The sequence below is a fragment of the Sinocyclocheilus rhinocerous genome, unplaced genomic scaffold (genome assembly GCF_001515625.1).
Source record: "Sinocyclocheilus rhinocerous isolate Xijiao unplaced genomic scaffold, SAMN03320098_v1.1 scaffold677, whole genome shotgun sequence".
Lineage (NCBI taxonomy): Eukaryota > Metazoa > Chordata > Actinopteri > Cypriniformes > Cyprinidae > Sinocyclocheilus > Sinocyclocheilus rhinocerous.
The window spans coordinates 851,696-876,222 of record NW_015633185.1 but is presented as its reverse complement, the minus strand read 5'-3'; the positions used below and the strand labels follow the sequence as shown (position 1 = coordinate 876,222).

Below are 24,527 nucleotides of genomic sequence, written 5' to 3'. Positions count from 1 at the left end.
TTCGAATTGAGATCGGGAGGTCATTCCACCAGCTGGGCACAGTCCAGGAAAAGGTCCGTGATAGAGATTTTGTGCCTCTTTGGGATGGCACCACAAGGTGTTGTTCACTTGCAGAACGCAATATATATATATATATATATTTATTTCAGTAATTCAACTCAAATTGTGAAACTCGTGTATTAAATAAATTCAATGCACACAGATTGAAGTAGTTTAAGTCTTTGGTTCTTTTAATTGTGATGATTTTGGTTCACATTTAACAAAAACCCACCAATTCACTATCTCAACTAATTAGAATATGGTGACATGCCAATCAGCTAATCAACTCAAAACACCTGCAAAGGTTTCCTGAGCCTTCAAAATGGTCTCTCAGTTTGGTTCACTAGGCTACACAATCATGGGGAAGACTGCTGATCTGACAGTTGTCCAGAAGACAATCATTGACACCCTTCACAAGGAGGGTAAGCCACAAACATTCATTGTCAAAGAAGCTGGCTGTTCACAGAGTGCTGTATCCAAGTATGTTAACAGAAAGTTGAGTGGAAGGAAAAAGATGCACAACCAACCGAGAGAACTGCAGCCTTATGAGGATTGTCAAGCAAAATCGATTCAAGAATTTGAGTGAACTTCACAAGGAATGGACTGAGGCTGGGGTCAAGGCATCAAGAGCCACCACACACAGACGTGTCAAGGAATTTGGCTACAGTTGTCGTATTCCTCTTGTTAAGCCACTCCTGAACCACAGACAACGTCAGAGGCGTCTTACCTGGGCTAAGGAGAAGAAGAACTGGACTGTTGCCCAGTGGTCCAAAGTCCTTTTTTCAGATGAGAGCAAGTTTTGTATTTCATTTGGAAACCAAGGTCCTAGAGTCTGGAGGAAGGGTGGAGAAGCTCATAGCCCAAGTTGCTTGAAGTCCAGTGTTAAGTTTCCACAGTCTGTGATGATTTGGGGTGCAATGTCATCTGCTGGTGTTGGTCCATTGTGTTTTTTGAAAACCAACGTCACTGCACCCGTTTACCATTATTCATTTTGGAGCACTTCATGCTTCCTTCTGTTGACCAGCTTTTTGAAGATGCTGATTTCATTTTCCAGCAGGATTTGGCACCTGCTCACACTGCCAAAAGCACCAAAAGTTGGTTAAATGACCATGGTGTTGGTGTGCTTGACTGGCCAGCAAACTCACCAGACCTGAACCCCATAGAGAATCTATGGGGTATTGTCAAGAGGAAAATGAGAAACAAGAGACCAAAATATGCAGATGAGCTGAAGGCCACTGTCAAAGAAACCTGGGCTTCCATACCACCTCAGTAGTGCCACAAACTGATCACCTCCATGCCACGCTGAATTGAGGCAGTAATTAAAGCAAAATGAGCCCCTACCAAGTATTGAGTACATGTACGTAAATGAACATACTTTCCAGAAGGCCAACATTTCACTAAAAATGTTTTTTTTATTGGTCTTATGGAGTATTCTAATTTGTTGAGATAGTGAGTTGGTGGGTTTTTGTTAAATGTGAGCCAAAATCATCACAATTAAAAGAACCAAAGACTTAAACTACTTCAGTCTGTGTGCATTGAATTTATTTAATACGTTTGTTTCACAATTTGAGTTGAATTACTGAAATAAATGAACTTTTCCACGACATTCTAATTTATTGAGATGCACCTGTATATATATATATATATACTGTATATATATATGTGTGTGTGTGTTCTTTTCAACTTTATATATATATATATATAATACAAATCTTATATCTGTTATATGATTACATTATAAATATTTACTGTCACCTTAATGCAGTTTAATGCATTCTTGCTGAATAAAAGTATTAATTTCTTTAAAAAAAAAAGGACTGACCCCAAATTTTTGAATGGTACTGTGTGTGTGTATGTGTGTATATAATGCATAATAAAGTTTCATAACCAGTCAGACTTATTTCAATTCACTTGCTATCTACAATTTGCTGTATCTATTCTGTTAAAACTACAACGTCATGTCATGTGTGGCAAAATCAGATTTGGGCCTGTAGAAATCCCCTTAGACTGGCCTGCATTATTGTGCTAATCAGAGCTGGCTGAGAAAAGCAGGCTTATCATCTATCATGTCCTTACAGAAGCTGCCCCATGACTCCCTGGTAAATTCCGGCAGCGCGACGCTTCAGGGGACAGAGCAGGGCGATGAGCCAGATTCAACACAGAACACAATTGTTCAGGCTGCTGCTCGTAACTCATAAATCTCATCATGGTTGCCATGGGAACAGGGCTGTCTCTTAAGCCAGAGTCCCTCCAAACAACTGCAAAACCTGGGCACTGCCCTTCCTGCAATGGAGGCAGGTCACAGATTTGCCATCAGCTCTACAAAATCATAAAAAAATACCACTAGCATGTGTCCTGCTAGGATGATGGCCTAGTTTTCCTAGTACAAATAAATAAAAGGGTTTAGTGGATATTTCATCTACCAGTGCACATGTGGCTCATTTTCATTCCATTTAAATGAACTATGGAAAGAAAAGTTGGCCACCGTCCCTGTGCTGAGTAAGACTGTGTAAGTGATGTATCCTGCATAAGTCATTTGGGAGTCAATAAAATCTTGCTCTCTGGTGAACTTTGTTTAACATGACTTCAAAGTCAATTCTGTTCAGTTAATAAAAATGTTCATTTCATGAGTGAACAATGTTTAAATCAAATAAGACTTAAGGATTATTAATGGAATCTGCAGTAATGTTGGCCTGACAAAACAACCACAATCAAAAATATTGTTGCTCTCTTCACCTCCCACCTTTAATTTTGGTGGAGCCACTTCCTATATATCATTGATAAATAGTGGAGGAAGGAAATATGTGGTACATCCTGGACCCACAAGCACATTTTAACCTAAAACATACAGACTGATTTTCTAAATTAGACACATTCCTTTTTATCCAATCTTAATGTCTAAAGTCTTAATGCTAAATTCACCCTTTTCTGCATTAGCAACAGGAAATATACTCTGTGTCTGGTGATTGACTCAGTCTGGTGACCAGATCTAAATGGTTGATATTTACTCAGGAGGTCCAGGGGGAGCTCAACCTTCTGTTCTCTCTTTAAGGTCAGCTGGAGACAGAGACCTTTTTGCCCACTTCCTGGAGTGACTGTTTCCTTCCTTTGTCCTTATTCCACTCATGCACTGTTAGGAAGTCTGAGTCCTGCATCAAAAGGTTGAAGTCGGCTCATTTGTTACTTGGAGATGAGAGTTTTTGACATTTCCTGAACTTGGACAAATAACATTGACTGAGACACTCTCAATTTATTTACAAAGCAAACACTGATATATGAGTCATAACTGCCTGTTGGTATTGTTCATCAAGTGGTTGAGTTATTTTTGAGAATAACTGTATGGCTATCAGATTATTCCCAATACAGTCTGAAAAACAAGAAAAAGTTGTTGTAAGATTAAAGACATGCATTAAAAGAGCAACCAAAGTCGCATCTGAAGACTTGAATATTAAAATAAGAGAGGCACCTCGAATACCCTATCAACCACACAGGCATCATGGTGGCAAGCTTTGCATGCACTTGTGTTTTAGATTCTAAAATTTAGTTCTTACATGCATAATATCTAGTTTCTATTAAAAAAACAGGAAGGGGGCAAAAACCTTTTCACGGCACTGTATATCCAACTCATATTAAACTAAACACTTACTTCATGACACAATCTATGACACTAACCTTTGTGAAACTTCCTTATTAGGACATGGTGTACACTTCCTTTATGTGCAAGACAAGAACAGTATGATCACACAACTGCAAATTAAGAAAACAGTAATTTTTATGGTATCAAAATAGGTTTTATTTCACAGAATTTAACATTTGTCAAAATGTTATAAATTTTGCATATAAATGTTTTAAAAGTAGGAGCTTAAATTACGCTGACATAAAAAAGTGACATTCACAGAGTGGGTTTATTCGAGAGTCAATTTAATCAGCCATAAGAATCACAGGGATCTTATGAACAGAAAAATATTTGAGAATTGATTTTGAGACACTTAAACGTATACCCTGAAGGAAAACAATAAATGTCAATTTTAGGATGGGAGAAGCCACAGGTTGTAATGGGAACATTCAGACTAACTGTATTAAATGAATGCTTGTCTCTTTAATGGAAAATATGTAGATGTAAATCTATGTGCTGTGTGACAGATTTACACAGACAACATGACCTTACATCTTATATCTGTTTATTAATATAGGGTATGAAAAAACTCCAGGTCATTCAAGTTAACACGCGGGTCTCTTTTCCTGAGAGATGGTACTAGTAGACACTATTCAAAGCCTTGTTTGGATGATTTGATGTCAATTAATTGTTATTATTGGCATATGAAAGCAACTTAGGCAGACTTGGACACTTTTTACTACATTTTTGAGTCATGTAGGTCTTTGTTGCCCAGTCTTTAGATTCTTGAAGATCACTGGCTTCCCCTACTGGTGACATTCTGATGAAGTTTTTGAGGCTTCAGGAAAACATCATCTGGCTCCCAGAATGCAATAATATGTTGTTAGAACGTCTGATCATTAATGCATTCACCCATCAATGCTAAAAAAAAACATAGTGCCTAATAATACAGCAGCCCTTATTGTAACTGAATTCCCTTTGAAACAAGCTCCTTCCAGTAATGACAAAACAAGCAAGCTTAACTAAGTCATAAAGGCATTTTCAATTATAAAGGAACAGACTCAACCTTATAGAATCCATTAGCTGTCCATATCATAGCTTTTCAAAGGCTGGAGCCCCGGATCAATGGTCTAATGTCTTACAAAACTTTTATGAAAGCCACATACCCATGTTCAGTCAGTGTAACACCTTCTAAGAACCAACAACTCAAAAACAGCGCACAGGGCACCAACAAACTAACACACTATACCAAACCCACTATTTCTGACATTACATGAAATTAAATTCACACCAAAGTATTCAGGTGTCAATGTTGTTGAAAAATTCTCAATCATAAGGATCAATGAAAAACAAGCAGGAATGATTTAAAACAAATTGATTCTTTCATACACATGTAAAAGACACTGATCTCTGCAGTTGTGGCGGGACTAAATTAAGATTTTAGTGATAATGAAGTTAGTGATGATGGAAATGAGGACTACAGGGATGGTTTACCTAAAAATGAAAATTCTGTCATCAGTTACTCACCCTCATGTCGTTCCAAACATGCATGACTTTATTTCTTCGGTAGAACACAAAAGATGATATTCTGTTTTTGTCCGTATATTGAAAGTTAATGGGATCCAAGCAAGGTACAACATTGGATCCCACTGACTTATTGTATGGACAAAAGCAAAAAAAAAAAACAGAAATTTTTTAAAATATCTTTTGTTTTTAATATTCCACAGAAGAAAGATAGCCATACAGATTTGGAATGACATGAGGGCAAATAAATAATGACAGAATTTAAACTTTAGGGTGAAGAATCCCTTCAATAACATATGAAGCAAAAGTAGATGACAAATTTTGGCTACAAAACGAGTTTTATCAGATTGTAGCTGCATAGGCCACTGCCTTTGATCTCAATTAGTGTGATACCTTATAATTCCAGTTATGTAAAAGACAACACATAAAGGTAAACCTTGAAATGTTCACATACTTCACATAGATGCATCTGCATCTAACAAATAATTAGCATGGATTTGTTAAAGAGAAGCAAAAGTTGAAAGTAAAAAAGGGGAAAAAGCATGCTGATGTGAGTCAGGGAGGGGATTCGGATTTGGATCGCACCAATTTAACCTGGCAATACTCAGTAGCACAGTTCCTGGACATTTTTAGTCCACAAGCGACTGCTGGAAAACCACAGGCTCTGTGTGTCAGTGTCCTCAGCTGACTGACTCACAGCACAGTTAGCCAAGCACCAAACCCCACTGCAGAAGAAGAGAGAAAAGTATCCATGTCAGCATGCCTTACAAGCACCCATTCCCCACAAAGAAAGAGTGAGAGCGAGAGCGAGAGCGAGAGCGAGAGCGAGAGAGAGAGAGAGAGAGAGAGAGAGAGAGAAACAGCAGAGGAAGAGGGGGTGGACAGCTCTCAGGCCCCTCAGTGGCGTTCTGTGGCTTTGGGCTTGGACGCTTTCTTAAGACTCTCTTTCATACTCAAGGCCTCCAGCTGCTCTGCCGAGTCTGCCGCACCCTGGCCCGCGGTCGGATGGGAGGCACTGTTGTCTACAAACATGTTTGGGATGTCTTGACCGAAGTAGATCTTGCTGTTTGCGGCGATGGCCTGATATTTCATCAGTTCCAGATACTCTGGTGTCAGCTTCAGCTGTGGAGGAGAGAGACAGCGGTGTGATAACTGACATGAGCACATCCTGTGTGGAATCATCTCTGCTGAAGAAATGTGTGAATGTGCCACCATTTGTTCAGAGCTAGTCAGCTATAGTCTCCTACAGGCGCTTTCTTAATATAGCTGAGGTTAAATGTAGCTTTAATGTACCGTATTGTCCCGAATATAAGACGATGTTTTTTTCTTGGAAATACATCTGAAAAAACGCGGTCGTCTTATATTCAGGGTCTAGACTTTGACATGTCAATAATACACCCACAACACTAGGTGGCGCCAAAACCGCATAAAACGAGTGTGCCATGAAATACGTAATGTAATGCGTGTTGTAAAGATCGCGAGTAAAAAGAAAAGAAAAAGAAAACCTTACAGCTGCATGAGTCGTGACTGTCACGTTAGCCTGATGGGACCAAACTCCCTTTGTGATTTTAAAACGTAAGACAGTACCCAGATTTGAAGACTACAGTAAGATTTAACTTCTACTGTTAATAAGAGTTTGGTAGGCTACTATTAGATGGATAGACTAAATGTCCTAATTCAGATGGGCTACCTGTTTTTTTTTCTTTTTTAATGGTATATCAAAAAGGGTATATTTTTAAAATGTGATTGTTAGTACATTTTACCAGTTTTTACCATACTTTCAAAACAAAAATTAAAATAGGAAAAATATGCAATATGAAAATAATTGAAGACAAAATGTGTTTTACTGAGAAAAAACAAGATTTGGTTTTTAAAAAGCCTTTTTCCAAAAGGTACATCTGGAAAAAGGGGGGTTGTCTTATAATCAGGGTCGTCTTATATTCGGGCCAATACGGTAAATGTAGCTTAATATAGCTTGGTATGCTGAAAAGTGTGAAAATTTTTCACACAAAATCTACATTATCATGTTTGTTTTTTTTTGCTTTCTCATTGATGTGTTTAATAGATTAGTTTGTACAGATGCACTAAAAGTGAACAAACTTACTGTTAAACCAGTCTGTGATTTAGGAATAGTTCACCCCAAAATGACAATTTTGCTTAAAATGTACTTAACCCTCAGGTCATCCAAGATGTAGGTGAGTTTGTTTTTTCATTGAAACAGATTTGGAGAAATTTAGTATTATTTTAGCCAGAAGTAAAAGTTTGAAGTAAACGTCTTAATGATGAGTTTGTTTATTACAAACACCCAGCTTTTCACTTCACAAGATGTTAACTTATGGACTGGAGTCGTGTGGATTACTTGTGGATTATTGTGATGTTTTTAATCAGCTGTTTGAACTCTCATTCTGACGGCACCCATTTACTGCAGAGGATGCAATGATGAGCTGGTGAGCTGATAATGTTAAATTTCTCCAAATCCATTATGATGAAGAAGCAAACCCATCTAAATCTTGCATGGCCTGGGGCCTGAGTAAATTTTCAGCAAATGAACTATTCCTTTAAACCTGTAGGTTTAACATTTTGTAAATGCACCAAATAACATTTTTTAATTTCTTTAAAAACTGGCTCCTCTAAGGATTTCTCTAAAAAGTTATCGCAAAAAAGTATTTGTTTATGTACAAAGTGCACTGAGCCTTACACCAATATTTCATATTTTCTTTAAATTAAATGGTTAAAAAATTACATTGAGCAACACAAAAATCAGAAAATTAAAAAAGTGTTGTTGTTTTGTTTTTTTTACCCTGTTGGCTTCTGCAAATTTCACAGCAGTGTAATATTCTGCATCTGCCCTTGCCCTCTCTCTTGCCAGGAAAGCAGCATCTGTTACAATCAAATAAATGTGTCTGATAAGTAACATACTCTGCGTGGCACGTGCTATGAAAATTCTCAGTAGATAAACCAGACCTTCAATTTCTGAGATCTTTTTCTCAGTTTCCTTCTCCATCACTTTTTGTTGGAAGTGAATCTCCGCCACCTGAGCCACTTTCTGAGCCTCTGCAATGAGAGAACACATAAGATGAATGAGGACAGAACCATGACTCTATACATGATCAGCATTATATTTGGAAGTTCAGACTCACCAATGATTGCCTTCTTTCTCTCAGTTTCAGCCTCTTTCTCCACCACTTTCTGTGTCTGAGCAGTGATGAGCAGCCTGGTCTTCTCTGCTTCCCTGCAGATGATGAAAGCAGGGGACATTTTGATTAAAACTATAGATAGTTGCATCCAAGGGCAATTTAGAATGTTACAAAAGATTGGTATTTCAAATAAATCCTGTTCTTTTGAACTGTCTATTTTTGAGCAAATCCTAAAAAAAAATAATAATAAATTACGGTTTCCACAAAAATATTAAGCAGCACAACTATTTTCAACATTGATAATAATAATAAATGTTCCTTGAGCAGCAAATCAGCATATTAGAATGATTTCTGAAGGATCATGTGACACTGAAAACTGGAATAATTGCTGCTGAAAATTCAGCTTTGCATCACAAGAAAAAAATACATTTTAAAATGTATTAAAATAGAAAACAATTATTTTAACTTGTAATAATATTTCACAACATTACTGTTTACTGTATTTTTGATCAAATAAATGTGGCCTTGGTGAAAATAAAAGACTTCTTTCAAAAACAATTTAAAAACCTTACCAGCCCCAAACTTTTGAACAGCAGTATATATTGTCACTACATAATTTTAAAAAATCAGCAAGAGTGAAAAAAAAACTGCTCAAGGCTTTAAAAAAATAACTAGCATTTTAATTAATCATGAGGACACAATATAGAAATACCCTAAAAGACATCCAATCAAATTGTACAGAATAATATATTCACTCACATTAGCTCATAGTTTCTTCTGATTGCCTCAGGAATTTTAGGTTTGGTGACTCGCACAGCCTGCAAAATATCATATAATCATGTAATTCTGCTCAAGTCAAAACTGAAACCACAGAGACAAAACCATAGAGATAAAAAACATACCTGAATTGTGAGGCCAGGAGCCATAACATTCAAGTCCTTCTGCAGCTCAGTCTTTAAGTTCTCATCAATTATATCTGTCAAACAAAAATGACACAAATGCAAGTCCATGACAAATGTTTTTGCTGTCAGAAGGCACCAAAAACTAAACAAATGACACAGCAGAAACTGCAGCACTCACATCAACAACCGAAAATTCACAGTATACTTGGCCAAATAAACTGTTTGACATATCAGTGACTTACCGAACAGTTCTATGTAGACTTCCTGCAGGGTGTGCACACTGCAGAACTGGTTTAACTCATGGTGAATTTTGTTGAAGATTACTGTCTTGTCATAATCTGCAGTGTAGTTCTTCACTATGTCCACCACTGTGGAGGAGAACAAGAGCATGACCTCATTTTATCATCCAGCCTAACATCTCATTTTGACTTCCATGGAAGAAGGTCAGTCATACATGTTTGAAAAAGGATTGAGGGTGAATAAATGAAGACAGAACCTTTATTTTTGGGTGAACTATCCCTTTAAGGCTCTTACCTGCTGATGGAACCAGCATGTTGACCACTTCAATTCTGTCAAAATAGATCATGACACCCCCACTGTGGAAGACAAAGAAATTAGTACTTTCATTCAGGAACCCCAGAAAATATCCAGTACAATTTAATGATGATCAAAAATGATCAATTTTTAAGTCGTTTTTCAGGACATATTGATGGAATAACAACAACACGAAGGATTACCTGGTTCCACAAGGCACATTTTTTATTTCATCTGTTTGCAGAGTTGTCTATAAACATGATGCAAACGTGAGGAAAAAAACAAATCAGCATCTTCAACAACATTCTAGCTTGGTTTCTCTAGCTTTCTAATAAAAACTTCTGCTAAATGCATAAATGTAAATGCAAAATATTCAACAACCTCAAAAATCCACTCATGTTCCAAAAGTCGTAGAAAAAGATCATAATAAATGATATATAATACGTACAGCTGTAATAAAACAAGAATTAATTTTTGTACTGGGCCAACTGTAAATACATGACATTTGTACCTGCACTGATCTATATGAGGTGATGAAAGGCAGCATTATATGGTAACCCGGGCCATTAGGAGTTGTCAACAACGCTCCTCCTCTGAAAAAAAATGGGAAAAAACATGAACCCGGGTTAGGAAGCAAATTAATTATGTGAATGATAAAAATGGCATCAATTTCATTTGTGTAGAAATAATATTACAACTTCTATTACTATAAAGAAGCTGTAAAGTTACCTAAAGAGACAGTTGAACCAAAAATGAAAATTCTGCTACCATTTACTCTACCTCATGTCATTTCAAACCTGTATGACCTACATTCTTCTATGGAACACAAAGGAAAATTTTTAAAGAATGCTGTTAAACAGATCAATAGGTGACCAATGACATCCATTATATGGAAAAAAAATTCTCTTTAATATTTTTCTCAAAATAGATTCTTTAAAGGGGTCATATGATGCGATTTCAAGTTTTCCTTTCTCTTTGGAGTGTTACAAGCTCTTGGTGCATAAAGAAGATCTGTAAAGTTGCAAAGACTAAAGTCTCAAATCCAAAGAGATATTCTTTATAAAAGTTAAGAGTCAGCCACACCTACCTAAAACGCCTCGTTCTAACACGCCCCCACATATCTACGTCACTATGTGGAAATATTAGCAAATGTGTATGCAAAGAAAGAAGGCGTGGTTTCAGGAACAGCAGTAGTGTTGAAGCAGCCATGTCAGGGAGACGCTGTGTATTTCAGTGCGAATGGAAAAGCACTTTATTTGGCCTTCCGGAAGTAGATGCAATGAGGAATCATTGGTTAAGATTTATTTACAACAGAACAGCACAACCCAGATATTCGAATTTGTGCAACGCATTTTATGGACGACAGTTTTTTGAACCTAGAAGAGTACAAGGCTGGCTGTGCACAAAGGCTATTTCTAAAAAAAAAAAAAAGGGTAAATTCTGACTTTGCTTTGACAATCTGATAAGGGGCGTTACATTTCCCACGCGTGCTTGTGGTGTTCGGCCAGTCACAATGCACTGGGTCAGCTGGCCAATCAGAGCAGACTGCGCTTGTCAAAGGAGGGGGCTTTGTTGAAAACGACATGTGTCAGAGAGGCGGGGCATAGAGGACCTACAATAATGTACAGTATTTGAAAAATAATGTGTTTTTTGAACATTAAAGCATGTCAACATATTCTGTTACACCAAATACACAAAATAATGATCTTTAAAATAGCATCATATGACCCCTTTAATGTTCCACAGATGACAAAAGTTATACAGGCTTGGCCAAATGACAATTTTCAAACATTGTGTTAAACACAATTTTAACTGATCTAGCCTTCAACCTACAACTAAATTACAGGTATTTTAGGAATCATTAACAAAAGCAGCATAAAACCTGTGCATATTTTTAATGCAACTTCCTTATACTCACCTGTAATACACAGCTAAATGTCCTTCCTCAATCTTGTGAATGGAAGAATGAAGCAGAATGGCCATCACACCGGCCATCGCTGCAACTACTGCCCCAACATGTGCCATTATCCTTCAGCCAGCACTCACCTGCCGAGAGACAAGTTTGCAAAAGGGAAAGCTGAGCTGATCCTTAGGATAAACAATCAGTTTGGGTGACAAAAGATCAGCTTATAACAAAAGCAAGGGCCCTGAGTGCAAACATGTAAGCAGATCAGCCTGTGCACAGTGTGCAGCATAACCTCCCTCAACTGATCCCACACACAATTTAAAGTCTGTGTAAAGCGATATTAAAATATGTGTTCTGAGTTTGTCACACAACAGAAAAATGTGTTATTAACCACCCAGCCAAATTTGAATGATAAAAAAAACCGCCAAGTAAATAACATGTTATCAAAATCTTGGAAAAATAAGCAGGACTCTCTGCTCTCAAACGCTGGGGGCGTGTCCGCTGTCGGCGCTGAAACCACGCCCACTTGCGGGAAAGCGGCCATCTCTCTCAACCGTCAAATACCGCTCCAAACTGAATGGATGCTACTCATGCTACCTTTAGTAGCTTAATTGGATTTATACATCCATACATGTTTGAGCCTCCAGAGCCAGAATCCAATTCAGAGGACATTGACCGGCTACCCGAGAATCAACCTCATCCCACTCGGTCTGCAACAGAATGGTAATTTTTTTTCTTCTGACGCTAATACGCAGTAGGCTATATATTATAGTGTTAGGGGCGGGGCCATGCTCGGTGGCTCCATTGCGTCATCGAGCCACCGTTTTAGCCCCGCCCCCCCAAAAATCCTGAATACAGAAGAATTGGTGAAAAACTGTTCAACGGTTTAACTCCACAATTCAGTACTACACACTTCAGAGTCTTTGTAATGTGTTTGTGCAATACATTTCTAACATTTATAATGTGTTTAGAAACAATTCTTAGAATTCTCTTTACACAGACTTTAAATAATCTCTGGAGAGTTACACAGCAAACCGAGATAACAGGGTTTAAAAGTCCAGTAGACCCACCCACAGCCCACCACACACGGAAGTAATGTTTCCAAATGCAAATGAACAATACAAATATATACAAATACATTCTTATGGTCACATCGTACATGTATTATTAAGAGCTGCATGACCCCCTTTATCTATTTTAGGGAAACAAATGTTAATCATAAGGCTGTCAGTGACCAGGGATTGCAGTCTGGCTCGGTTTCAAGCGCAGTTTTTTGTTCGAATGCGCACATCTAGACATGCTGTCTATATAGGGAACTCAGTGGCTTTTTATAACACAGCCGCTCCATTCCCTGTCCTGGCTATGTAGGCTAGCTACTTCCTCAAATGAAGTGCTGACTCGCACGTACTACTGTACATGGCACAAACCGTAATGAATAAGCGTAATCTGTCGGTACACATGCTAAAACAACCGTTACAGTCATTCACGAGATCTAGACATTGCAGAAGCCATCACAGCACCTACACAAGACTAAATTCAAGCTAACCAACGCCCGCGGCTGGCTAACTAAGCTAATTATTTGAACGACCTTCTGTCAAGTTAAACGACATATACGAAAGGCATTTACCGATCATTCGATTAGTTAATGGACAATGATGTCCTTTCGCTTTTGCAGGACATTACTTTATTACTCACGACGCCGTGCCCAACATTGTAAGTTTGAAGGTTCCCACTGAAAAGCTTTGTGAATCCGATATACTGATATGGATTTCCCTTTCAAAATCTGCCTCAAACACACCTTCAAAATAAAAGTCACCAGTACATTTTTTTTTTTTGTTCTGCTAGAAACAAAACATAAAAAGGGATGAAATGACATAAACAAGTCGTTAAACTAAACAACCTAACTAGCCAATTAACAACAACAACACTAATAGTAATAATAATAATAATAATAATAATAATAATTATTATTATAATTTTATTTTATTCGTATTTCATTTTATTTATCTAGTCGTTGACACTACCTACTACATTACAATGTGTGTGTGTGTGTGTGTGTGTGTGTGTACCTGTTTTTCTATTCTGGTGGGGACTTAAACCTGAATACACACAGACTCATGGGGACTCATGTCACGGTGGGGACCTAAATTGAGGTCCCCACGGGTAAACAAGCTAATAAATCACACAGAATGAAGTTTTTTGAAAATCTAAAAATGCAGAAAGTTTCCTGTGAGGGGTAGGTTTAGGTGTAGGGTTGGTGTAGGGCAATAGAAAATACGGTCTGTACAGTAGAAAAACCATTACACCTATAGAGAGTCCCCACAAGGATAGCAAACCAGACAAGTGTATGTGTGTGTCTATATGTGTGTGTTACTATACACTTGAATGTATATATTATTTATGTTTATAATATTATATTATGTTTCTTATGTGTAGCATCATCTTAAAACAAATAAAATGTGACGTTATATAATTAATCAAAATAAAATGTTACTCTCAAGTCCGCGTGCTATGGGTTGCTATGGGAACAGACGTACTACGCTGAGGGTTAGCTGACGGATTGAAATGGATGTGCTGGGAAACTTGGAAGTTCGGTGAGTTATGAATAATTAAAAAAAAAAAAAAAAACTTTGACAATCCTTAACATTGTTTGCATAGCCTGTTAAGTTATCCTGTCTGGGCAACAAAAAAAATTTCTTCATCAGTATTATAGCTAGCTATCTAGCATTGAGCAGAAAACACACTCGAAATACGGCGTGTTGTCATATAAAGTAAACTAAAATGCATTTTCAACGTACTAATCTAAAAAAAAAATAAAAAATAAAATCAACTTAAAAAACAAACTATATATATATATATATAAAAAAAGAACAAATAATGTATTCAATGCAACGATGAGAGTGCATGCAAAATAAATGATAAATAATGTTACTTTTATTTTTATTATTATGTATAAGGTGGGTGCAAGGATTCAACAATGGCACATTTAGATTTGTCGACAAGAAAACAACATGCTACACCTGCGGGAATTTCATTGTTTTCCTCAATGTGGAAACTAGACGAGGAACACTCTGCAGAGTCCTGCTTCTGGAATTGGGGCAGGTGTTTTTTTAATATTATTTTTTTTAAATATTATTTAATATCCACTATTTAGGAACTGGGAGAGCGGCATTCCCCTTTGTAGCAATCAACTTTTGGGAGAGGATGTCACAGCATTGTTTTTTAACCCTATGAACTGGTGTCAAATTTGTGCTGTAAATTTGAGGTCCCTTACCATCTGGAATGTTGAAAGATGTGACAACTATCATTTGATGAAACCTAGGTAGAGTGCCTCTCCAGCAGATGTCACTGTTACTTGCACATGGATTTCATATGCCAAGAATGGAATTAATGCACAGACACTGTTTATTTTACCCATTATCCTTTCTTTATGTTTTCTTGCCAGTGCTGTCAATCTCCCTGCCACTGATGGTTCAGTTATTGAGTGTGAAACAAACCTGTCTTGTATGCTCAGTGGGAAGCTGACTCACTTAGGTCCTCAGATGCTCATTTCAGCAATCGCTGGACTGAGTGGAGACAGAGCTGACAATTTTGTGGTACGGGCTGTATCTACAGTAGAGTGTTTTCTTATAGTAGCTCTCCTGAAGATGAGTTTTTATTAGTGTTGTATAAAGTGATGTTTTTCCTGACAATATTTTATGATTAAAACAAAAGAACAGACGTTGATTTCAACATCATAATCAGAAGGTTTAAGTAGCACTTTATTTTTGTCAAAGTCACAGCATAATAGTATGTGTCTTTCCCAACAGCCTTTGAAACAAATAAAACCAAAACTGTGTCCAAGTGCCATCTGCTGGTCAAATTCTTCTGACCTATATGTTGGTTCCAAGGAAGGTTTCCTGCTTTGTGTGAATCCTGACACTTTGCTTGTCTCTGTCTTATATAAACCTCAAACTGAATTAACCCCCACAGGTAAACTCATACTTGCTACATATCAAATCAGAACATTTCAGGATTTCACATGTAAATGTTTTTTTAACTAGTTTGAATTCTAGACTGAATTTAGTTCCTTGTCTTCTTAAAAGCGTTGTTGTAATTTTACATCACAGATGACAGTGAAACATCCCTGCAGGAAGGCAGCTTCCAGAGCTTAGTACTGCAAGACTGTACTTTTTTTGCTGCGGGAATGGTAAGAAATTTTATTTATCATCACCCTAATATGAGGCCTGAAATGTGTAAATGTGTAGACATTAATCTCTTTTCAAGTGAGACATAATTTCAGCCTGATTCAAGAGCATTTCCAAATCAATTACAGGAAGGCATTTTACGAAACATACAAATTAAAGGAAACAAATTGGAGGTGGTGCAGGCTTGGGCTTTGGATGATGCAGCCTCGAGTATATGCTGTTCCCCTGACGGTGAGACACTGCTGATAGTTTCTAATACAGTAAGTGTTTATATATTATGATAATGTTAGTGTATTTTTTTATTATTCATATTAAAATAATATTAATGTAAAAAGTTTTATTATAATATACACTATATTAATATAATATTTGATCAAAAATGTCATGTTAAAAACTCATATTCTTAAATTTATGCCAGAATGCAATTCAATACAATAAAGACAATGCTGAGAAACATAATTAATAAATTCTGGTTTTGCTTCATAGGGCTGTGTTTACAAATTCAAACCACTGCTGAATGGTAAAGTTGTCAAAGTTCTGGATGTACTCTGTGGAGATTTTGTGGCTGTTGCTCCATTATACACTGGCAGAAGCATTTGTTTGGTAAAAGAACATGTGGTGTCAATTGGTTAATTAATCACAATAAATATACTGATACATATTATATTCGTATAGTATTACAATATAAATATTAAAATACAAAGTAGATATTGAAGCTAATAAGGCATCTGTATCTTCACTGTTGCAGTCAGTCAGAGAAACAGGAGACGTACAGCTGTGGGCTCTGGATGATGGACTTTGCATGGGCTCCATCTTTCTGCAGACACCTTAGTGCTATAACTGGAGGTTCTATACGACACACACCAATTATTTTTCCCAAACCAGGGAAACCCAAAATAAGTCTGCTGTACATAAATCTGTGTTATTTGGTATAACTTTACTTCAGGTGACCAGTATGGCATGCTGCCCCATAGCACAGTATGTTGTTGTAGGGACAGCCACTGGAGACGTCCTGTTTGTGAAGATGACCACAAAACAAAAGCCCAGACTAGTTCACAGAGTTCATCTCTACCATGTCCCTGTAGACCATTTGGTGTGAGTTTCACAGCACCATGATCATTTGCTCTCATATTTCTTGTGTATTGAATGTTGAGCATACTGTATATTATATTTGTTCAACAGGTTTGATCAAGGTGGTAACTTCTTATTCACAGGAGCATCAGACTCACGCATGTTTGTGCTTAGCGCAAGACCATCAGAAGGATTTGAAATTATTGGATGGATTGGTAATTTTTAGGATGACACTCTACTGTTCAATTCTCTCTATTTGGGGTCAGTAAGATTTTCTTTTTTAAAGGAATGTATACTTATATTCAGCAAGCATGCTTTAAATTGATCAAAAGTGACAGTAAAGAAATGTAAAATTACAAAATATTTCTATTTTAATTAAATGTTGTTCTATTGAATATTCTATTTATTAAAGAATCCTGAAAAATGTATCATGGATTTCACAAAAAGCACAAATGTTTTCAACATTGATAATAATAAAAAGTTTCTTGATTGTAATAACATTTCTTTTTACTGTTTTTTTTTATCAAATAAATGCAACCTTGATGAGCAAGAAGGTTCTTTCAAAAACATTAAAAGATCTTACCAACCCCAAAATTTTGAAATGTATTATATACTTTTTTGCCTAAAGTTTGAAGTAATTTCTAACCAGTCTTTTTACATTTTTTTTCAGAGGCTCCAGGTACCATTGTAAGCCTTTCTACTCTGTACCACAAGGAAAGTAAACAGGTTGAGAAGTGGTGGTGCTATGCAGCAAGACAGAGAGAGAAATCAATGAGGGAAATGTGCTTCTGCTAATGACGTTGTTTGTGCAGCAGCTTACAGGTATCAGGAAAACACAAAAACACACCATAATTGAGGCTGGCATTCAGAAATCTTCTCTAAAAAAAATAGGGGGACAAATGATAAACATTCAAAAATTCCAGCACTCCTTCTCATAATGTTGTGCCACTTCCAGACTCAAAAGATTGTGTGGATGTCTATGGCCGTCTGTGTAAAGACGTCCTGCACAGCTGCCTATATGAGATCCCTCATGCTCTCTGCTCTTGTGTCCTGGGCATAAACAAGATATTTGGTTACTGCCAACAGAGAAAAGTCTTGCAAAGATTCAGTATCCCCGAGGTGCTGTAACAACAGACAACACCTATAGTCTGATGACAGTTTTATTTTGTGTTTTTGGCACTGCTCCTAACAGCTTCTCATGTGATATACAGAGTGGAGAAAAGCCCTCAAATGCACAGAAAGCAGTTCACTTGATACTAGAGAAGGAGGCAGGGGGCCATTTTCTGAGTCCTGCTTTTCTGCAGTTCTCCCCACATCAAACCTGGCTGGCTACAGTTGGTGGGGATGGACTGCTGCGCATCTGTGAGATCTCAACAATGGTATTGTTTGTTAAAACCAATCTCTACAAGTTCATCCATGTTTATGAGTACTGGGCTAGCAAAAGCATGTTTCTCGGAAACTGCCCAAATATGTGATGTGATGTAAATGTGCGTACTTTTGACATGCAGGACAGGTATGTACAGCTGCAGTGCCACTCAAGTTGGCAGGGTGGAGTCGGATCTGTTTGTTTCACCCCAGACAATCAGACCCTCATCACCGCGGGCCTGAGGGATGGCTCACTCGTCTGCAGCAGGCTCAGGTGAGCTCAGGGCTCTCAAAAAACATCAAATGGACAAATATTACTATGCTTTGATCTATAGCAATATTTTCTCTCTCTGGTAGTTTCAAAATGCCCTTGAAGCTGGACCTGAAGCATCTTTGTTTTTACATGCATTTAAATTGAACAGGTTAAGGCTTTCTGGGGCTGGCAAAGCAAATGCAGCCACCCAGTATGCTCAGTCAGTTGCTGATTCTTTTGAGTCAGTTGTATCCTCAGAAAACACTGTCCTCACCAGAAAGAATGACTGGGATCCACAGATGCAATCGCTGACCAGATGTTCCTCATTTCATACAGGAGAAGTATAGAAACACATTGTTTTCTAATGTTTAAATAATATTTATGCACAATATTGTACCTGGTTAAGCAGTTTTACTGGGGAGATGTTCTGTTCCTTGGGACACATAATATAAGCTGTCATAAAATTCTTCCTGCAGGGAAAGATGAGTCATGAAGCTGAACAAGAGGAAAACTATTTTGTGTCTCCAACTAGTTCTACATGGCTTGATGGAAAACTAGATGCGGTTGGTGTCTGAATTTATTTATGTGCTACTGTTTAATTAACAATATAATATTGCCTTGTTAGTGTTATAATATAGCATTATTTGCTGCTGGCAGCTAATTCTTTTCACATATTGTGTTTCTTATTTTATGAGTTTAAAAGGGTTAATCACAGGCCTACAGCAGAAAAAATATATATTTACATAAAATAATTACCACTGATGTGGTACAGGGAAAGGTGTTACAACCTTATGTAACATTAGACTAGGAAAGTAAGATTTATATTATATTTGATCATAACTTTTGCCATAGTGAATCAATTGACTGCATAAGCAAAACCCATAACCTATACTACCATTCAAATGTCTGAGGTCAGTATGATTTTTTTTTTAAAGAAATTAATACTTTATTCAGCAAGGATACAGTAATTGGTCAAAAATGACAGTAAAAACATTACAAAAGATGTTTTGTAACCAATGTTCCTTGAGCACCAAATCAGCATATTGGAATGATTTCATGTGACACTGAAGACTGGAGTAATGGCTGCTGAAAATTCAGCTTTGCAATCATAGGAATAAATTACATTTTGAAATATATAAAAATAGATAAGGTATTTTATTTTAATAATATTTCTGGTTTACTGTATTTTTTTAATCAAATAAATACAGTCTTGGAAAGAGACTTATTTCAAAAAGATTTAAAAAAAAATAATCTTACCAACCCCAAACTTTTGAAAGATTATGATACTGGTTTCCACAAACATCAAGCATTGTGTATGAGTGAGAAATAGAATAATTGAAAGATAATATATTAATTTTTTTTTATCAAATAAATGCAACCTTGATGAGCAAGAAGGTTCTTTCAAAAACATTAAAAGATCTTACCAACCCCAAAATTTTGAAATGTATTATATACTTTTTTGCCTAAAGTTTGAAGTAATTTCTAACCAGTCTTTTTACATTTTTTTTCAGAGGCTCCAGGTACCATTGTAAGCCTTTCTACTCTGTACCACAAGGAAAGTAAACAGGTTGAGAAGTGGTGGTGCTATGCAGCAAGACAGAGAGAGAAATCAATGAGGGAAATGTGCTTCTGCTAATGACGTTGTTTGTGCAGCAGCTTACAGGTATCAGGAAAACACAAAAACACACCATAATTGAGGCTGGCATTCAGAAATCTTCTCTAAAAAAAATAGGGGGACAAATGATAAACATTCAAAAATTCCAGCACTCCTTCTCATAATGTTGTGCCACTTCCAGACTCAAAAGATTGTGTGGATGTCTATGGCCGTCTGTGTAAAGACGTCCTGCACAGCTGCCTATATGAGATCCCTCATGCTCTCTGCTCTTGTGTCCTGGGCATAAACAAGATATTTGGTTACTGCCAACAGAGAAAAGTCTTGCAAAGATTCAGTATCCCCGAGGTGCTGTAACAACAGACAACACCTATAGTCTGATGACAGTTTTATTTTGTGTTTTTGGCACTGCTCCTAACAGCTTCTCATGTGATATACAGAGTGGAGAAAAGCCCTCAAATGCACAGAAAGCAGTTCACTTGATACTAGAGAAGGAGGCAGGGGGCCATTTTCTGAGTCCTGCTTTTCTGCAGTTCTCCCCACATCAAACCTGGCTGGCTACAGTTGGTGGGGATGGACTGCTGCGCATCTGTGAGATCTCAACAATGGTATTGTTTGTTAAAACCAATCTCTACAAGTTCATCCATGTTTATGAGTACTGGGCTAGCAAAAGCATGTTTCTCGGAAACTGCCCAAATATGTGATGTGATGTAAATGTGCGTACTTTTGACATGCAGGACAGGTATGTACAGCTGCAGTGCCACTCAAGTTGGCAGGGTGGAGTCGGATCTGTTTGTTTCACCCCAGACAATCAGACCCTCATCACCGCGGGCCTGAGGGATGGCTCACTCGTCTGCAGCAGGCTCAGGTGAGCTCAGGGCTCTCAAAAAACATCAAATGGACAAATATTACTATGCTTTGATCTATAGCAATATTTTCTCTCTCTGGTAGTTTCAAAATGCCCTTGAAGCTGGACCTGAAGCATCTTTGTTTTTACATGCATTTAAATTGAACAGGTTAAGGCTTTCTGGGGCTGGCAAAGCAAATGCAGCCACCCAGTATGCTCAGTCAGTTGCTGATTCTTTTGAGTCAGTTGTATCCTCAGAAAACACTGTCCTCACCAGAAAGAATGACTGGGATCCACAGATGCAATCGCTGACCAGATGTTCCTCATTTCATACAGGAGAAGTATAGAAACACATTGTTTTCTAATGTTTAAATAATATTTATGCACAATATTGTACCTGGTTAAGCAGTTTTACTGGGGAGATGTTCTGTTCCTTGGGACACATAATATAAGCTGTCATAAAATTCTTCCTGCAGGGAAAGATGAGTCATGAAGCTGAACAAGAGGAAAACTATTTTGTGTCTCCAACTAGTTCTACATGGCTTGACGGAAAACTAGATGCGGTTGGTGTCTGAATTTATTTATGTGCTACTGTTTAATTAACAATATAATATTGCCTTGTTAGTGTTATAATATAGCATTATTTGCTGCTGGCAGCTAATTCTTTTCACATATTGTGTTTCTTATTTTATGAGTTTAAAAGGGTTAATCACAGGCCTACAGCAGAAAAAATATATATTTACATAAAATAATTACCACTGATGTGGTACAGGGAAAGGTGTTACAACCTTATGTAACATTAGACTAGGAAAGTAAGATTTATATTATATTTGATCATAACTTTTGCCATAGTGAATCAATTGACTGCATAAGCAAAACCCATAACCTATACTACCATTCAAATGTCTGAGGTCAGTATGATTTTTTTTTTAAAGAAATTAATACTTTATTCAGCAAGGATACAGTAATTGGTCAAAAATGACAGTAAAAACATTACAAAAGATGTTTTGTAACCAATGTTCCTTGAGCACCAAATCAGCATATTGGAATGATTTCATGTGACACTGAAGACTGGAGTAATGGCTGCTGAAAATTCAGCTTTGCAATCATAGGAATAAATTACATTTTGAAATATATAAAAATAGATAAGGTATTTTATTTTAATAATATTTCTGGTTTACTGTATTTTTTTAATCAAATAAATACAGTCTTGGAAAGAGACTTATTTCAAAAAGATTTAAAAAAAAATAATCTTACCAACCCCAAACTTTTGAAAGATTATGATACTGGTTTCCACAAACATCAAGCATTGTGTATGAGTGAGAAATAGAATAATTGAAAGATAATATATTAATAATAAGATCATGACTTTGGTGGTTTCCAAACAGGTTCTCCAAGAGGAGACCCAGCAGTATGCAGAGACAAAGAAGAACCTAAGAAAAAACATCAAAGTTCTTCGTGACACAGTAAGAGAAAGAATCGTCCACCTTTTGTTTCTCTTTCATATTATTGTTTCCATACACACATTTGAAGTTGAAAGGTTAGTCTTAATTGTCTCTGCATCACTCCAGATCAAAGCAATGATGGAGGAGAATGAGAGTCTGCCAGACATGGAGAAACTTGAGCACCAGGAATTAACCTGGTTGTGGAAGAGCAACAGAGGCTGCAGCTCGAGGGAAAACAGGAAGTTACCAGGGTAAACATGACTATTTACAGATGATGAAGAGTAGATTAATTAGACATTTTTTATACAAACAAGCTTTTCAGTTTATATAGGATTTTTTCTTACCAATTTTAGATGTGTATTTATGTTGTTTAAGGTGAGGAAAGAGATTGAGATGGAGAATCTGGCTAAGTGCTATCAGAGGGAGATCCTGAAGAAAGAATGCTGGGATTCCATGCAAGTCAAAGGGAAATCCATTAAGGTCTCTAGTATAAAAAGAAAGTAGATTTTATGTAGGGGGAAAAACAGTAATAATATCCACATCCATCTATTTCACCTGGCTTACCTAGAACTAGAAACACTATACAGCTGCCAAGTGTCAGTGTCTTTGTGTGCATTTTGTTGCCCCCAGGCCTTTCATTCAGAAAATGAGGTGAAGAACTACCCCATGAAGAAACGCACTGAAAAGGAACTTGAGGAGCTTCAGAGGGTTGAGACCATGAGGCAGATTGAACAGGAAGATTCACAAATAAGTGTACAGTGTGTTTCTCAAACAATAATGAGTCAGCTGTTGGAATGGATTCCTCCATAGCAACCAAAGCCTCATACTGAACATATAGCAGCATACCATGACACAGTGTTTGTTTCTGTTATTTCACAAAATTGACACAAATAATATACATATTCTTCATAGCTTCAAGAGATGATTTTAAACACAATCTCTGGAGACAAAGAGGAAGAGGAGGCAGAGGACAGTAAGACAGGGAGTCCTGCTCTGACTGGCAGTCTGAGTGCTCTATATGGAGGCGTCAATCCTTATCTCTACAGCCAGTTCAATTTACACATCAGAGAGCAGAAAATCAACCAAATCACCTTGCTAAAGGTGATGACTCTTGTTGTTTATACTTGATAATTGAACTTGATGTTTTATTATGTTTACTTGTGTGCTGGCATTCCCTTTTGAGTACAGAAAATGTAAAAAAAAAAAAAAAGGGGGGGGGGGTCATAGGAGTCTACTACTATTCATTTGTTACATTTCATGGTTGTTTTATGAAGGACGCTATCTACAAAGTGAAGAGTACATTCAACAAAGAATTTGAGGCAGTTTACAAGCAGAAGGAACAGGAAATCAACCGTCTTAAGGAGAAGAAAAAGCGTATCTCTGAGATTATGATGGAGCTAGATGTCAGTGAGACCCTGTGGGAGCCTAATCTGACAGATAATGAGTGTCCTGAGAGAGCTCTTACTGTGACCGAATCAGAGCTAACACAGGCAGTCTCTATTTAAGATTTTAAAAAATCTAGGGTTAATCCAGGATTTATCTTACCTTTACTAGTCCAACTCACCAGATGTGTTGTCTAACAAGTCTGAACGTAGACCCATTTTATTTCTTTCAAACTGAAATAGTTTTTGTATTGTTTCATTTGTGTAATTATGGCAAACACTGATTTATTATTGTGGACAATGGGCCTCACAAATGAATCTATGGCTGTGCTCGAAATGGCATACTTGCTTACTGCTTACTGCCCAGTACACAGTGCATACTGCCTACTATTTTTTAAAGAATAGTGTGTGAAACAGTATACAATAAGCAATAAATGTTTCAGAGTAGTATGCTTAAGTGCTGTCACATGACAAACACTGAACATTAATTCAGCACAGCTGTCAAGGTTGTTACCTTAGAAACTAATGAGATAACTGTTCTTTTTACAAAGGCTTGTTAAAAAGGCTTCATACTAATAAACAATGCTATATTGTCCAGTTGAACACATTTCATAATTGATTAACTTTACATATTGGACAGAACTAAATCAACACTGAGCTGTCTTTATTGATATTTTTGGTAGTTACACTAAGTGGCGATATATTAA

At 37.0% G+C, this 24,527-nt stretch overlaps 2 protein-coding genes across 5 annotated transcripts in view; one reads left to right on the top strand and one right to left on the bottom strand.

The window, feature by feature from the left end:
* Positions 1–5,382: 5,382 nt before the first annotated feature.
* LOC107743516 (erlin-1-like) lies at positions 5,383–13,446 on the bottom strand. 4 transcript variants are annotated; one of them, XM_016556763.1, is made up of 12 exons: positions 13,286–13,446; positions 11,671–11,798; positions 10,264–10,345; positions 9,956–10,002; positions 9,753–9,814; positions 9,461–9,586; positions 9,219–9,292; positions 9,076–9,134; positions 8,320–8,411; positions 8,144–8,233; positions 7,980–8,059; positions 5,383–6,301 (listed from the first exon to the last, which is right to left on the bottom strand). In XM_016556763.1, the coding sequence occupies exons 2-12, from the start codon at positions 11,775–11,777 to the stop codon at positions 6,077–6,079; spliced, it is 1,044 nt and encodes a 347-aa protein (XP_016412249.1). In that variant the 5' UTR covers positions 11,778–11,798; positions 13,286–13,446; the 3' UTR covers positions 5,383–6,076. The 4 variants fall into 4 exon arrangements, with proteins under 4 accessions (XP_016412249.1, XP_016412250.1, XP_016412252.1 ...); XM_016556764.1 differs by having other exon boundaries at positions 13,342–13,446; XM_016556766.1 differs by having other exon boundaries at positions 13,392–13,445.
* Positions 13,447–14,218: 772 nt separating this feature from the next.
* The window catches only part of LOC107743591 (cilia- and flagella-associated protein 43-like), a 16,479-nt gene continuing 6,170 nt past the window's right edge, over positions 14,219–24,527 (top strand). Inside the window, 27 exon segments of the mRNA XM_016556923.1 lie at positions 14,219–14,252; positions 14,616–14,716; positions 14,719–14,756; positions 14,820–14,980; positions 15,104–15,254; positions 15,468–15,630; positions 15,768–15,847; positions 15,974–16,105; positions 16,332–16,448; positions 16,594–16,670; positions 16,788–16,940; positions 17,028–17,131; positions 17,587–17,642; positions 18,128–18,278; positions 20,111–20,197; positions 20,331–20,494; positions 20,587–20,754; positions 20,884–21,014; positions 21,169–21,335; positions 21,459–21,556; positions 22,382–22,459; positions 22,565–22,625; positions 22,628–22,689; positions 22,814–22,918; positions 23,069–23,191; positions 23,351–23,539; positions 23,713–23,931. Of these exon segments, the coding sequence (XP_016412409.1) occupies positions 14,224–14,252; positions 14,616–14,716; positions 14,719–14,756; positions 14,820–14,980; positions 15,104–15,254; positions 15,468–15,630; positions 15,768–15,847; positions 15,974–16,105; positions 16,332–16,448; positions 16,594–16,670; positions 16,788–16,940; positions 17,028–17,131; positions 17,587–17,642; positions 18,128–18,278; positions 20,111–20,197; positions 20,331–20,494; positions 20,587–20,754; positions 20,884–21,014; positions 21,169–21,335; positions 21,459–21,556; positions 22,382–22,459; positions 22,565–22,625; positions 22,628–22,689; positions 22,814–22,918; positions 23,069–23,191; positions 23,351–23,539; positions 23,713–23,931 (3,165 nt within the window). The 5' untranslated portion in view covers positions 14,219–14,223.

What these genes read in the sequence shown, in the direction of transcription:
- LOC107743516 (XM_016556763.1), bottom strand. Translation starts at nt 11,777, where the DNA reads ATGGCACATGTTGGGGCAGTAGTTGCAGCGATGGCCGGTGTGATGGCC. An exon ending in AATGTGCCTTGTGGAACCAG is followed by an intron (nt 9,815 to 9,955) that starts GTAATCCTTCGT and finishes TGTCTTCCACAG; the next exon opens with TGGGGGTGTCATGATCTATT. An exon ending in AGTCTACATAGAACTGTTCG is followed by an intron (nt 9,293 to 9,460) that starts GTAAGTCACTGA and finishes TTTGTTTGACAG; the next exon opens with ATATAATTGATGAGAACTTA.